The 16,949-nt window shown below is 42.9% G+C and overlaps 1 protein-coding gene across 1 annotated transcript in view; it reads right to left on the reverse strand.

Annotated features, from left to right (window-relative positions):
* The window catches only part of RAD23B (RAD23 homolog B, nucleotide excision repair protein), a 35,771-nt gene extending 20,970 nt beyond the window's left edge, over positions 1–14,801 (reverse strand). Inside the window, exons 1-2 of the mRNA XM_059491753.1 lie at positions 14,649–14,801; positions 2,130–2,211 (exon numbers count right to left, since the gene is read on the reverse strand). Of these exons, the coding sequence (XP_059347736.1) occupies positions 2,130–2,211; positions 14,649–14,714 (148 nt within the window). The 5' untranslated portion in view covers positions 14,715–14,801. The remainder of the gene's footprint in view (positions 1–2,129; positions 2,212–14,648) is intronic.
* Positions 14,802–16,949: the final 2,148 nt, after the last annotated feature.

Here is a 16,949-nt window from a genome sequence, read left to right on the forward strand (position 1 = left end):
TATCTTCCATTTGTTCTTCAGATAAGAGCATTGCCTGCAATAACAAGTGTGTGACCTTGCAACTTTAACAATTTGCAAGGCTAAAACATTAAAAAAAGCTAGAACTATTCCATAATTTCCCACCTTGACAGAAGGATGAAAAAGCTATCAGACAAACCCAGAAACATCTGTTATACTACAAATTTCGATGTTTCACAAGTAGAGGTGGTACTGTGACAAAACAGATTTGCATCACTTCTACAAGAACTTAGGAACACAGTAAATCACATACTCTTTGCCTTTTCTTAGAATAAGCTGACTTGGAGGTAGCACCACAAATCAGAAAAACAAGTCTGTATTCCAGTGAGTTTTACAGCACTGATTTCCACTACAGAATTTTCAGGGAATATTTTGCAATTAAAACTGATTCATTTTCTGAAGATGTGCCACAGACTACTTCCATTTCATAACATCTCCAGTGGACTGCAACAAGAAGGACACATCCTTACCCTGATGATTGCAAGGAAATCAAGCAACACATGCACTGTGTGGCACTCAGAACACAAATGACTGGTTCCACCAGTCTTGCAGGTCAAACATTCAAGGAAGTATTACATGTAGTGCAGTAACAGCAATACCTGTAGCATCTGACTCAGAACCTTCAAGGGTTTACTCACAATTTTTTATAGGCACTTCGGGGAAGGATTTAATGAATGTGTTTGCAATATAATATATATACTTTTTGAAAGTATACATACAGACATCCTGTCTTCTCAGAACCCACCAGTCTCAGGGCTTCTAGAGCTTACCCAAATTCAGATGTCAACACAATGGACAATCAGAGCCTCTCTAATCAAAGTCAGCTGGGGGTGTCACTTTGCTTTACCAAACTATGAAAATTCCACAGTTTAATAATTTTAATAATAATTCATTTTAATAAAAGTAAAAACGTCACCAATATACCCTCATATCTCTTGTCCAAGAAAAAAAAAAGATAATCTGTCTTTGTACAATATTATATTATCAATCTTATTTCCTACATTTCCTACTGCTTGTGAGGGTTATTCAATATTGCAGATACATTCTGACTTCACAAAACACTCCAGTCATGTCACAGAATCTTATGCGATCTTTGATTTTTGCAATCACAGTAACACAATATTAAGAGTGCCATGCACTCTTAATACACACATTGCACAAAACCTTATGCCTGGTTCACATTTCTTGGTTGTGTAAGAGACTTCCACCTTCATGTTCTTGACGTGCACTCCCCCCAGTGAAGTACCAGGGACATAAAACTTGCTATGGGATGTTGTCCAGAGGAGCTGTACAAACACAGAGACTCACAGCTTCTCTCCCATCAGCATCTCTCCACTGTTAACAGTGGCTTTGGCTTATCACAAGTGAAAGCTTTGTACTTGTTACAAAGCAGTACATGACAAAAGTGAAAAGTCCACCAAAGTTTCTTTCAGACCCAGTTTTAGAGAAAATAAAACACTAGAGGGAGTACTGGAATAGCACCAAAGTTCTGAGATGAAGTGAAAACAAAAAAATGGATTTCTGTATTAGCACCAGAATGAACAAGGCAAGTAAAATAAAGCTCAAATAAGTTAATTTCATGTTTTTAACTGACATTAGCCTGCTTTTTGCTAGTGCATAATGCACAAGCTCTGACAGAGCTTAAAAGTATTGAAAGTACCTTTGTACAGCAAGGATTTGGTGGTGAGTTTCTTTTGTCAATCCAAAAGAAATAATCTAGCTTTTAATTCTCTGTGGTATATACAGCAGTGCTTCAGCTATACACAGCATAAATTGAAAAAGAAAATAATTAAGCCAGAGCAGCAGCTTTGACCTGCTTAAATCCTGAATTCTTGTAAAAAAAAGCTATTTCTTCTTCACCCAGCATATTCTTAAGATATCATGTCACAAGAGAAAAGATGTCAGACACACATGCATTAAAACCTAAAAAATTCTAATTAAAAATTAAGAGTTCCCTTTGACATTGAGTTAATTTTTGTGTTTGTGGAGGTTTTTATCCTGTCTCTACTTCAGTACTCAGAATTCTTAGAAGACTTAACATTCACATCCAAGTCAAACAACAACATAAAAGAAAGCATGTTCAGATAAGTTATCTTCAGAATATCCATTACCTGCATAAATTAGTTTTTGGCCAGCTACTGGAAAGGCATCTTTCCCCCTTTCTGATTCAATCTTCTCTTTCAGAGCCTTCACCTGAAGCACAAAAACAGTCTTAATGAAAACAAAGTTCACAGTACAAACCTAATTAAGTATACTTCAAGTTTTAAATACTGACGAGTAGTTTCAATCATGCCTTGATTATGTCAAGTTTATCAGTCTTCAGAATATGTCACTGTAACCACTTTGCAGAGCAACATGCCCCTTTCCCTTTCTGTGCTGAATCAAATCAGGTAATTAATTCTTCCATGAGAAGTTATTTGTATGAGTGCACAACACAGTGAAAAAGTAAATTAAGAAATGTGGGGAGCAAAAATGTTTTCATCTCTTGACCCATTTGCCCTGTTCTTTCCCTGAATGCAGAGGGCACAGCTGCTATAAACAGAGAGGAAGGTTTCCATCATCATAACCACTTTTCAGGGAATTCCTGTTTTTTTTTTTTTTGGCAAGATCACCATGACATCCAGCCTTGAAGTCCCCACGTGCAAAGACTTGTGCAAAATGTTCAGATGCTTATCTTACATAAATTGTTTTCAACTCCTCCCTCTCCACCACAATTTCTGGAGCTCCACACAGCAATTCTAAGCCTATACATTTACTGGCTTGCACTGATGCATCACCCACACTTTCACGGCACCAATAGCTCAAGTGGCACCGCTGGCTGCTGTCATGTATGAGAATGCTCTCAGTTCTCCAGGAAACCTCTGTAATGCCACCCTGAGGAGGGAAAGGAAGCTCCTGTAAAAGCATTCCTGCACTGACACAGCTGCAGTCATGTTATAAGACAAACTGCCTGCACACACAGTCAATTCTTCTTGCTTTTTTGCAGACAATCCCAGTGTAGGGAAACCAAAGACAACCAATCTGCTATGAGCTTATCACTACAAGCTAACATCACCCTCTAAAGGTTGGTGGTTTTTTTCCTGAATATTCAAAAAATCTATTTCATAAAGCTCTGCAAGGATACCGAACACAACATATTGCTTCCCTCTATGGAACTAAACAAAAATAGGGAGCCAGCTCTTTTTCCCCAGCAGATGAAGAAAGGATGCTTTTGGTATTTTGTATCATACATGCCATCCCAGCACCTGCCAAATGCTTTGGAATTAGTCTCCAACCAGGCAGCTCCTCTCCCACAGTAAAACTAAGAGCAGCTCACAGCCACCCATAAGTCCTGAGGATAATCAAATTTGACAGTAGTTTGCTGAAAGCATCATCATTCTCAGGCACTTACTTTACAGCAGTCTGTCCTATACTTGGATTTACATTTATTTTTAAAGCATATTTTCTTGAAAATTAAAAATATGAACTTGTTAATTCCTCCCCAGTTTTAAGGATGGAAGTGACTCATGTTGCTGCTGAACAATCTCCTTCACCACAGATAAGCCATCAAGGATTTTTTTCCTAAATTTTAATAATAATACTGTCTAATACTTCACACAACTTCAGTTAAAGTCCTGCATGCACTAGGGCAAATCCCTTGAATCACATTAAGAGCGTGTTATGTTTGCAAATGTCTACTTTTTAACACCTTCCTTATATATTCTTATGCTCTTGTACCAATCACTCAAAGATAATGACTCCAGACTACTTCTTTTGTACCCAGGTACCATGTTTGTCATAGATTTGTAAGAAATATTGCAATCTGACTAATGTGCACAATCTATTTTCAGGGAGAAAATTAAAGTTTGTTTCATGTCCACTGCATAAATCAAGGTACTGGCTTCAAATGTCAACTTAGTCTCCCTTATTTTCTATTGTTTTATTCCAGACAACAGTCTTTTTCCCACAGGGAACAAAACCAAGATGTGTTCTTTCAAACATAAATGTTTGAACAGCTAACAGTCCAGGTCAGGACACACTGAACACACATGTTGATTTACTGCACAATAACTGGATCCATGAGAAGGAGTTAAGATATTTACTGCAGGAGGATCCAACAATTCATTTGCCTTTGCTGACCACCTGTGTGTAGCATTTCCCCTTGTTATTACTGTGCCGTGATTGATGTACTGCAAGTGACCTGAGGCACTGCTGCCTTCCAAAACCTCCCAAAATAAGTCTGCAAACCCCCCTCCATAAGCCTGCAACAAACAGGACTACGCTTTCATCCCTTTGGCAGGTGGCATTCATCTCCAGACATAGGCAAACTTCCATTTACACCATGGAGCCAAAGGAAATGGGAAAAATTTTTTTTCTGGGAATCTGTTCCACTGTGTTTCACCACCCTCACTGCACAAAATCCCTTCCTTACATCTATTCTTAACAGGCCTGCTAAGAGTAGATGTATCTTATATACATTTTTCTTATAAAGAACCTTCTGTTTGGCACTGGAAGGTTCTCCAAGATCTCCCCAGAGCCTTCTCTTCTCCAGCCTGGACAAGCCCAGCTCTCTCAGCCAGTCTCCATAGGAGTGTCCCACCCTCTGAACATCTTCACGGCCTCCTCTGGACCAGCTCCAAACAGTCCACATCCTTCATGCGCTGAGCACCACCAAGAGCACACAGTCCCACAATATCCCACAGGATTACACCTAGGAAAACTAACTCAGCACCCACAGGCAGTTTCAGCCTTGTTGGACATTCAGGTGGCTGTGCTTCAGCTGTACAGGCGCCTTCCACAATCCAAAACCCCTCTCTGCATGCTAATAACTGACATAATTTTTATTATTGTGGTGGTTTAGGCCAGGACAGACTAAAGACATGTACTAATTACTATGCAGTAACTGGATCCACCTGAAGCAGTTTGGTATTTATTGCCTCAGTGAAATGGTTATCAATGCAAATAGCACATGAGGTTACAGAACCATGTGGTCTTCTGAACATAAAAACAAACTACAGGTTTTCTCCTAGAGAACAGAGATAATCTTTGGCTAAAGCTTGCCAGTACAGGGGCCACCATTAACTTCTTAATTCTTGAAAAGACTGGAAATCCTGAGGAGAAAAGGCCGTTACAGTTTTCAGTGCTGGTCTTTATTCTCTGCCTGTATTCTCGCCACATACATCAATCAGTTTAAGAACAGATTATATACTAAACTGGAACACAAATTACTTCTGTTCTCTGGCTGACAGCTTACAAAAATCTAAAAGGAATTTAAGCTTAACATAACTGTGCCAATTTACAGTATTTTGCTACCTATGCCCAGGGACACTGCCATTTGCAAAGGGGAAGATCATTTACATGGGTCTCTCATTTAATTGGACATTCACTCTACTGTGAACTTTTGCCATCCAAAGATACTCAATCTTATGGTGACTGACAGTAATCCACCATGGACTCCTAATCACAAATTAAAAATTTAAAATTCTGTCATGTCATTCAAGTTGCTCCTTTAAAACTGAAAATACATCAAATAGTCGAGTAATTTCAAGATTACATTCAAAAACATTTCAGAGCATTGCTTAACTGCTTTATAAAGAATAGTGATTTAGATAAGGGAATCTGTCCTATCTCAAATGGATACAATGAACCGACTGGATCACACCTCTTCAAAGGAACAAACAAAAGGACTTAAACCAACTCTTAACTAGTAGAGCTTGAACCTGCAAGAAAATACAGTCAGCTGCAGACCTCATCACTCTCCTATCAGAGACAGAAGTTCAAGAAAACACTCGGGCTAAAATAAAAAGTGCTTTCCTATCTTCTGGCTTTCATCACTGCCTAGTCTAGGAGGCCAGAAACACATCATTTGCAGAGGATACAATACTAATTCTCAGGGAAAAAAAGGAATAGATAAGATCAGATACATCGATTTCCTCTTGTAGTTCTCACTGGAGTGACTGAAGGCATAGTAAGAAATAACTGTGCCATTAATTCTGTGTAAGAGGGGAAAATGCAAAACAACCGGTATGTCAGACAGCAGAACGATCCACTTTCATTTATATTTAAACCATAGATGTTCCATTTTCAAGGAGGAACTAAAAAAATAGAGAGAAAGATAAATATATATATATATAGAGAGAGAGAGAGAGAGAGGCTCTCTCAATGCTTTTCAGAAAATACAACTGCATCTTCCAGCTGCTGGTGCAGTGAAAGGCTGAAAAAAGCAACATCCTAAACTTTGCCTCCAGCAAATTAGTTGGCTGAGAATCTGACTCCAGCACCACCATTGGTTATTAAGTGAAAATTAATTTTGGGGAAGCACACCCAGCACATTGATCCATCAAACCGAGAAATCATTCACAGATTATGATTTATTTTACTCATAAATACAGATCCATAAACTAAACCTTCAGGCTTCCTAGCTTTATTCAACCTAATTAGGGTTCAAAATGTATTTCAGACCTCACCAAATCCCATTTTTCCTCTACCCTTATAAAATTTCACAGCACAGTAAACAGAGCCTGTACTTTATGGCAATAACTTTAGGACTGAGCATCAATTCATCTACAAACACTTTACCCTAAAGATTCAGAAACAGCACACTAACAAGCCAAGATGACTTTCTTCTGTCCCCTATGAACTCAGATATGAAACTCTCCCTACTACTCTGAAACTAAATGCAATGTCCTCGAGAATATATTATGCCATGCAGTCCGTTTAATAAAGAGCTAGAGCTGACTGACTCCTAACTGAAAAACGGAGGTCTTCCAAAGAAATACCAGTCATCAACTGCATCCCAGACAGGCATCTAAAAATGGGTTTCATGAAATCACCAATGCTGAGTTTCCCAGTTGCTCTTTGCAGTCACTTTTTGCCAGCTAAGCGAGCAGGGCATGCTGGGTTCCATCCAGGCAAGCAGTTCCCATTGATCACACACCCTCCTCCCTTTCCCTTCACACACCAATTTTCATTTCTCCCACCTCATATAAATGCTAACACAGAAGAGGCAAGAATCATCAGTTTATTCAGAGACTCATTTCATAAATCCCAATGAAAAGGTGAATAGTGTACTTTCATCGATTTTAATGTATAATTACACAGGCAAGACAAATTGCTGAACTTCTTGAGATGCTGGGAGAAACTGAACACAAAGCTGGAAAGGATCTCTTCTGACATCAAGCCACAAACTCATCTTCCACACCATGATCTCCATCAGGAATCTGATGCACCCACAGACAAGGTTCTTTGCTACGTCTACCACGAGGCTGCTACAAAGTTTACTCTGATATTGGAAGTCTTTTCCTAGATTACACCCCAAGTTAATTCACAGACTATTAATACTGATTTGTTCTTGTGCTGATGTTATCATTCAAGCATGAGTAGCCTTCCCACATCCACCGGTGCTTGCCAGTGTAAAACATGTACATAATTTCACCAAAACTTTGAGCTAAACCAAGCAGGTCTCTTTAGTTTTCTTTCATGTCAGTCACAGTTTCCCACAGGCTCCAGGCACCTCTTTCCAAAGGCAGAAATTCATTGTCCTTGGGAACAACTGGCCAGCACACTTAAAGCAGAAGAGCATCACTACTCTCCCTGGTTGTTTCAGGATCGATGATCTTCAGGGCTTCACCTGTTAATGAACCCAATTCCAATTAATCCATGCTGCTCATTTGAGAGCTGTTTACCAAAGTCTGACCCTCAATTAGGCAGACAGGTACTAATATTAAGCCTTGTATTTTTCAATGACATCATGCTTCTGGGTTGATTTGTAATTAGAATCTTATCAAATGAATTAAGGGACTCTGAAGAGATGGATCCCAAGACCAACTCTGAAAGACTCTCACTACCAACCTAGCTCTGCTGAAGTGCTTCTCTTGGAGGATAAATGTTGCACAGAGGGGTTTTTTTAAATTTACATTATAATTCTGTACCACTCTTCATCTTTTTCTGTAGTAAGCTAACGTGTTTCTCCCAGACTTTGAGAAAAGTCATAGTTAGGCAAGCACAAAAGATTTTACTCCAACTGGCTTTGCTCTTTTCCTCCTCCCTGGGGGGAGGGCATCATACTCTGAAAAATTGTTTAGAATTTAGGCTTAATATTCCTGAGTTTTCTCCTCCTACTGCCCTTGTAAATATATTTACCACATGTTGTACTGCTACACAGCTACTGCTCAAAGTCAGGCGAGGACAATGCAGCTGTATCAGACAATAAACCTGCTAATGAAGCAACAAAATGACCAGTGCAACAGGTTTTACTACCCTTAATCAAACTCCATGATCAGCAACTGATTAATGACAAATACTGTGCCCACTACTGAAAACATGCAGAGGATAAGAAATTACTAAGCTCGTAAGTCAATGCTTTACAGTTCTTTTACTGGTAAGAATCTATTTGGTTCCAGCTACTTCTTTCTACAAATCATAAAAGCAGATTTTTCTGGCACAAAACTCCATTTACAGTGTTCTCTTATATTTTCTTTCTAAACAGGACAGTCATATTTAGTCAGAAGGCAATAATAATGGTGGTTACATGAACAGATCACTGCCCTACTTCAGGCCTCAAAGGCATAACAGATACAGTAATTGGGAAGAACCACAGGAGAGGAAGAGCCTTGTGAATCCAGGCAGGCTTACGAGCTTAGTAAGTGCCTGGGAAAAAAACCAAAACAGTTGTACTCCAATAAACAAGGCATCTAGAATTACTCCAGCATTTAAAAACAGACAGGATAAAGCATTCATAAGCTCCTCTATTTACTTGCTGTATTTACTGCTGCTGAATTTTGCATACAAAGAAAGAAGCAGCATCCTCTGAAGAAAAATAATCAGGAATTGTCAAGGTAAAAATCTAAATTCAGCCCCGACATTTACTTTCTCTGCAATTACCTCTACCTTTCTACTTTCCTCTATAAAATGCATCTCATCTACACACAAGTGAAATTTATAAGTCTAGTGATCATTGTGCACTGACCAGAGATCAAGAGAAATAATTTCTGATCTCAAAGCTGGCCTCCAGGCCTCCACACACTTCTGCCCTGCATTTCAAAATTGATGTATGCCCTGTCTGAAAGAGGAGACACCGGGGCCAGTTCTCTGATGCAAAAAGGTGACTAAAAGCAGCTTTGTACTAACAGAGGAACACCAATGTCAACCTAAAGCAGAGCTTTCAGCTATCTGCAGCTTGAAGAAAACCAGCAAGACGGACAGTCCTGCCTCTGAAGCCACAAAGGCTTGTTTCAGTAAGAAAGCTTACATTCTGAGTGGTGACTCTTGCAATGGTCTTGTTAATTAGCACAAAAAATCCTCCTGTAGATTTGGGCAGACAGTTTTTACACTGGGCATATTCCCCACAAAGTGATTTACAAGTATAAAAGTGACACGGTTGAGTATGAAGAAAACCGGCAAGACATTTCAATCAATGTTAAAAAAACCCTTTTCCAACACTGCATGCCTCTGACACAAAAACACAGGGAAAGACAAGGAGAGGGAGAACCAGAGTCGGTGTGCAGACAACTCTCCGTGTGCTCACAGCCACGGCGAGCCCTTCCCTCTCCTTTTCCCGCTCCTTGGGTGCTCCCTGCAGGGCAGCACGCAGAGGACAGCCATCCTCACAGGCTCCAGGTGAGACATGCTGCACATCCCCACGGCCTGAGAAATAAGGAGAGGTTTGTTTCACTGAGCCCACTCCACCCACGGGAGCGAGCCTTGACCAAAGACACAAACCGCGGTGGGAGAAAACACTGCCAGCCCTACCCCTCAGTGCTGTAAATTTACACCCCCCTACCTCACACCTACAGATAACCTTTCCTGTGTTTCAGGAATTCAAAGAAAATGCTTTCAAAAGGTTTGTCAGTAAATACCCACATTTACACACAAGAGCAGCAATGGGACACCAGACAGCGGCAGGATCATCTGCTCGTATTAATTATTTTTAATTAAAATGTACTCTCCTTTTTCACCAATTTTCAAAGGGAACACCTTACAGCCTGCTGTTATCCATATCAAGGACATGCTTTCCAGTCATAAATGCAAAACAGACCTTAAATATGTGTACAGAACCTTCTTTAAGTGTGTACAATCTCTATATTTATTCGGTGTACTGGCCACCTTGGGAAGTTTAGATTTTGATAAATACAGTACATAACACTGCCAAATCATTAAAAGTACAAAGCTAACTGTTCTTACCTAGTTTAGCTGTCAGCAAAGAAAATTCTCAATAAATTAGTTGAAAAATTATGGACAGAGCCACAGAATTTTAAAAATGGGCAACATGTAAAAATATATTCCAATACGGATAAAATAATTTTAGTTGTATGAAGTAATTTATGCTACCCTATCCTTTCCTTCATTAAATTAAAAAAAAAAAATGTGTCATCCAGCCTTAAGTTCTTTGGAAATGATATTTAAAACACTCACTAGAATTTCAGGAAAATATTCCTGAACTTGTGAAAGCCTAGCCTTCTTCAGCCAAGAATCAGGACAACCTCCTTGCTTGAAAATCCTAACTCTAATCAGGAAAAAGAAAAGGACTATCCACCAAAGAACAGCAGTAGCAAAAAGCCCCTAGAGAGTTAATTAAACAAATATAAATTTTAGCAGACCAAAATTCCAAAATGCTACAGGCTGTGAAGAAAAATGAAAACAATGGGTGGAAAATTGATCTATTTTTATTCTAGTGGTCGCCGAAGTTACAATTTTGCAGAGTCATGTATCAAACCACAAGCAGCAAGTACAAGCCCTTCAAATTCACACCTCCTCTGCCTGTGCAAGCACACACATACACAATAATAAAATCCTAAAGGGAGGCAAGAACAACAAAACAATCCTCCAGAAGAGGAGAAAGAGATCTACTGTACAACCCAAAGAGTAATTAAAAAAAAAATACCAAGGTCTGAAAAACATCTTTAACTTAGAAGGATACTTCTGGATTTTGAACTGAGCACTTTTGCTCTAACCATAAAATGATAAAACTCCCAGGGAAATACTAAAACAATCCCCTTACCCGCAACTGCTTTAGGATTAACTGAAACACATGTAGGAAGGAGGTTTTTAAGGGTATTTTCACACTCATTCACAAGTCCAGGAGTCAGCTTTCACCATTTCATTCAACAGCAGTTCCTGATTTTTTTTTCCAGAACTGCTACAAAGTTAATTCTTCTGACACAGTAACGCTAGCATCCCGAAACCTCCACACAAAGCGCACACACTAAGGACACACCAGAACACGGCAGAAACCCAGACTTGCACAGCTGAGTGCTCTGCTGACACGGTGTTAAACAAGCTGGCTTTGCCTGGGTGCGCAAGGGCTGTGGTGGAACAGCGAAATGTGAAAGCCCAGATTATGTGACACACAGACTGCAGCCAAAGGACTGCTGACATCCTGAACATTCCTTGCACTTCTCTCTGCATTCTGACAATCAGGTTTTTAGGTTAACGGCGCACGGGGGGGGAGCTGAAAACGAAACGGGACAGACTTAACTTTTGCCTGGTGTTTCGCTTTCCAAGTTAAGAATGTTTGCTGGAGATTTTTAAAACCCTGCTTCGTGTCTACACAGCGATAACCACAAGAGAAGTGCCACATTTAAAAGCCTACAGTGTCACCTCACACAAGAAATGTGGCCACCAGAGTCAGACAGCACTTATTATTTGCCCCTAAAACAATGTTTAACATGTTTACTTTCTCACAGAGAGCCAACAAAAAGAAGCAGCAGCTTGTGCAGATGGATACGTGCTTTCATTTACTTGGTTAAATCTAAATTCTCAAGCCCCACTTGGAACACCAGAGAGGCCACAATGGGTAAATCCACCCCTGTGCTGAGCTTGATGGGCCCACCATAAAACTTAAAGAAAAAACAGCCAGGTTTGCAAAAATTTAATTTGATAACAGGCCTTCCACAATAACAGGGCCTGAGGCTAAATATTTTCATCTTCTTTAGTCAGTCAGGGTACCTGAGAGTATCTTTGTCAAGCAAGGTAATAGCTTCAAGTAGAGTTTTCACTCACCCAAAATACTCAGTTGGCCAATGTTTTAAAACACAGCCAAACCAAAACTAGTCACTCTGTTGAAGGCAAGTTTAAAATCCAACTGTGTGATTTAATAGGGAAAAAAGAAAAAAAGACCATTTGCTTGTGCACAGAGCTAATTAGCAAGGCTAATTAGTTATTGGGAAGTATGCTGCTTCAAATTATTACTGGAGGTTGGTTGAAATATTCCTATCAACGACAGCTCTCAGTTACAAGCATTAAACCTTGCTGCCTTGCACAGTAACATCAAGTCTCTCCAGATTAACTGGGTATTGAGAGTAAGGGAATACAAAAAGGAACACAAAAGCAATTTTACAGAACCAGAGCCCAGCTTGGGAGCAACGGGTTCCCCGTGCCTATCGCAACCACATGAATTTTGGCCTTGTCACAGCACAGGGCAGAAATCCAAGTAAACAAGCCTACCTCTGAGAAACACACACATGGTCCAAAGACTAAAAGTAATGTTTCCCAAACTCCACGAAACACATTTCAAGGTCTCAGGAAATTAATCTAAGAAAGCAGCAAACTTTCAGCTAAAATCTGTGTATTCCAAAAAAAAACCTGACCGAGAACTTCAAAGCACACACTTGTGAGGCACTTGCTCAACATAGCATATTTCAAAGTGTTTTCTGATTTTAAGACTCAGTTTGTAACTGAAGGCTCAAAGCTGTACTTCTCTTTACTAATTCTATGATTTTTAGTATTTCCAAAAGTAATTTCTTAGTAATTTTCTAAAAAGTGTGCCACGGAAATTTAAACACATTTTTCACTTCTACAGCTAATAAGATCAAGTTTCTATCCTGCTCTTTTTAAAACAAAGTTCCCCCCAAATTCTACCAGATTTCCTCTGTCTTACCACCCATTCCTGGCCAAATCCTGAAATTATGCTCATGAGGAGCATTTTTATTTTGAGCTACTGTAGCAGCTACATTTATAAACAGAGGGTGCAGTCTCATTTTCCCACAATCCAACTTCCAGTCATTGCATTCTGCTGTCTCATAAACTGGTGAGGGCTTTGACTGGCAACATTCCTTCAGTCCTCTCCTTGAATTTACTTCCCAGGACCTTACTGAATGCAGAGAGCAAGAGGGGGAAAAAAAAGAAAGAAAAATAAAAAAAGAGAGTTTTCTCAGTAACAGCAAAGACTTATGTTATAAATATTTGAAGGTTTCTGACCCCTGCTTCTCCTAGGGCATTTGCCATGATCCTCAGTCACAATGGTAACCCAAATGAGGTCTTAGTCCAACTTTGAGCTGTCATCCTTTATTTTTCTTAAGATGGAAGAGAGTGAACCAGCAGCCTTTATAAAGGCAGATACAATGCCCCATGGTTTCTAGAGCTTCACTGCCCACCTGTCACAGGAAAGGTGGCTGGAAAGGAAAGCTGCCAGCCTCCCCAGATGTTTCAAACCAAGGCCACGAGAGTGTCTGGACTTGGCTACCAAAACAACCAGGCAAGTGACAAGGCAACTTCCAACCCTGCCAACTCACTTAGGGCCCTTCCTACTGCATTTCCCTGAGGATTTTCCAGCAGGTTCCTGTGTGCCAGAAGAAAACATTCACCTGGAAGCAAAACATGTCTCCTCCTCGCTCACAGCATCCAGAGGCGCCGGGAAGGGGGAAGGAGGTTGCTGTGAACCCCATCACACACACCCCAGCACCGAGGTCAGCAGAGTCTCTGCTGCACTCCCTCCCCTCCAAGTGCAGACTGATTAATCACTGCAGCTCGCCCCGTGAGGCCAAACCATAAATAAACCCTCGCAGCTCCACACACCTGCCGGGGCACACAGCGATGCACCTGGCAGCAAACCCCAGAATCACGCTCCTGCCCTGGCAGAAAAGCCCCACAACCCTCCCAGCCTCCCCATGGAAGGATGGGAAGGACCACCACGTTTTCCTTCTGCTGGACCCCCCCCCAGCCCCACCCGGGAGAGGGATGCTGCCGCAATATCCCCTCTCCCAGTGCTCCCATTACAAACCTGCGCCCCACTGGCTGCTAACCCACGGCACCCCGCTTCCCGAAAGGAAAAACTTTCCTTTCCTACAGAGCTCCTCTCCTCCCCAGAACTACGTGAGATATTTATTCCCCCTCCCACCTCCCCGGCTGTTTCCCCTTTCCACCTCCTGGGCTATTCCCCATTCCACCTCAGAGCTATTCCCTTTTCCACCTCAGAGCTATTCCCCTCTTCCATCTCCCGAGCTATTCCCCCTCCCACCTCCGGGGCGTTCTCCTCAAAAACAAGGGGGGAAAAAAGTCCTTCCGCCGGAGGTTTGGCCACGGCAGCCCCTTTCCTTCGAAGATGGGAAGTCACTCCTACCCACCAGCATCCCGAGGAAAAGGGGATCCCTCATCACCCCCGCCTGAGCTCACCCCGCTCCCCGCGGCCCTAAATCCCCCAAAATCATCCCGGGCGGACACCGCACCACCCCCGCGGCCCTAACCCCTCAATGAATCTCCAGACACCTCCACAGGAGGAGCCCGTCCCTCTCTTTTCCCGAGGGCACAGATCCCCGCATCCCTGCCCACGGCCGCGTCCCGGGAATGGTGGCTGGGGGGGGGGGGGGGTGGGGGGGGGCGGTGTGGGGGAGGGAAATGGCGGGGTCGGGGAGGGAGCCCGGGAATGGCCGCACCGTCTCCTCGGGGTCGATGTCGATGCGGAAGGTTTGCTGCTGCAGCGTCTTCAGCGTGATCTGCATGGCGGCGGGTACGTGCCGCGCTCCTGCCGCCCTCGTCCCTTCCCCGGGAAGAGGTGGCGGGGAAGAGGCCGGGAAAGGGAGGAGGAGGGGGGGAGGCGGCGCCGGGCTCGGCGGGAGGGCGGGACGCGCATGCGCCGCCTCAGGCGCCCCGCACGGCGCAGGCGCGGGCGCGCCTGAGGGCGGGGAGAGCGGGAGGAGGGGCGCGGGCAGAGAGGCAGAAATACAAAAATATATATTTATATATAGATAGAGAGAGAAGGAACGGAGCGATTGCGGGCGGAAAAGGTCTGCCAGTCCGGCCTGTGAGCGGACAGCAGCGTGTCAGCCCGGCCCTGGCGCTGAGTGACGCGTTCAGTCGTTGCTTGAGCACCTCCGGGGCAGTGACTCTGCAGTCTCCCTGGGCATCCCGTTCAATGCCCAGTCACGCTTTCTGTGAAGAAATTTTTCCTCATATCCAGCTAAATCTCCCCTAGACCGGCCAGGGGAGATTACTCCATCACCTCCCCGGGCAGCCTGTTCCAATGCTTTTCACCATTTCTGTGAAAATATTCTTCCTAATATCCAAATTAACCCCCCTCTGCCCCAGCCTGAGGCCTCTGGTGAGAAGCTTTCTGAGGCTTTTCTTCTCCTCAGAATGTGGAATTTCTGGTGGTGTGGTGGGAATGTTAAAGGCTTGCCCAGACTGAGAAGGTGAATTATGTTGCTGAAATACAAATCTTCCAAATTGCATCTTTCAGTGCACACAGCAGCTGGGAGAAATCCTTGTCTTTCTAACTTCTTTATATTTAATTGCAATTCCTGGGGTATCAAGGACTCAGCAACTAGAAGTCACTAGTTTCAGGAGTTTTTAGGAATTCATGAGAAATTTCAGGGAATCATGGAATCATTTAGGTTGGAAAAGACCTTTGAGATCAGTGAGTCCAACCATTAACCCAGCACTAAACCATGTCCCCAGGAGCCACATCTACACATCTTTTAAATCCCTCAAAGGATGGTGACTCCACCACCCCCCTGGACAGCCTGTTCCAATGCTTTTCACCGTTTTTGTGAAAAAATTCTTCCTAATATCCAAATTAACCCCCCTTCTGCCCCAGCCTGAGTCTGTTCCCTCTGCTCCTGTCCTTCCCAGCCCCTTCCCAGCTCCCTCAGCCTCTCCTGGGGCTCCATGCCCTTCCCAGCTCCATTCCCTTCCCTGGACACACTCCAGCTTCTCAATGTCCTTCTGGAAATGAGTGGCACAAGACACACCACTTGTAAGTTGTTACACAAGTTTATTAATACACACTTGCTGGTTTATAGCACCTCAGTTCTACCAGTTCTGGTTTTGTAGAATATTAAAGACCATCTACTCCCAACCCCTGTGCCATGGGCAGGGACACCTCCCACTAAACCAGATCACTCCAGGTTGCTTTATCCAACCTGTCATTGAACATCAATCACCAAGTGTTGAGGCATCCACAACTTCCCCAGGTAACCTGTTCCAGTGTCTGACCATCCTCACAGTAAGGAATATCTTCCCTATATCCAACATAAATTTGGAATAAATAGGGGTGATTCCCCTAAAAAGAGGAGATTCCCCAAATCTCCCCCCTTTCAGTTTGTACCTATCCCTCCGTGTCCTATCACTACAGTTCCCAACAGTGTCCCTCTCTGGCTTCCCTGCAGGCTCCTTCAGATACTGGAAACTTCTCCAGGATGAACAGCCCCAACTTTCTCAACCTGACTTCACAGGGAAGGTTCTCCTGATGAACTTGGTGGCCTCCTCTGGGCTAGCTCCAGCATTTCCATGTCCTTCTAACACTGAGGCCCAAGAGCTGGATGCAGCACTGCAGGTGAGGGTCTCACAGGAGGAGGAGAGAGGCAGAATTGCCTCCTTTGACCTGCTGCCCACGCTGCTTTGGATGCAGCCCAGGATTCATTTGGCTTTCTGGGCTCTGAGTGCACGCTGCTGGCTCATGGTGAGTTCAGTAGTTTGCAGTTCAGTGTTTGAGTGGTTGATGCATGCCTTTGATGGGTTATTAACCTGTGTTTGCCCTGGTGCTCCTTAGGTAATACAGGAGGAGAGCTGCCACAAATAAACTTTAAAGTTGAGCCAGCTGTGTTGGTAAAAGAGACCCTTTCCCCTGCGCCTTGTAACCTCTTCCATCTGCAGGTGTGGGATTTCCCGTGGCATTTTCTTTGTATACAGGCTGTCTTTCTGCAGAAGGGGATACTTATGTCAGGCTGACTTCATGG

The sequence above is a fragment of the Ammospiza nelsoni genome, chromosome Z (assembly GCF_027579445.1).
Source record: "Ammospiza nelsoni isolate bAmmNel1 chromosome Z, bAmmNel1.pri, whole genome shotgun sequence".
Taxonomy (NCBI): domain Eukaryota; kingdom Metazoa; phylum Chordata; class Aves; order Passeriformes; family Passerellidae; genus Ammospiza; species Ammospiza nelsoni.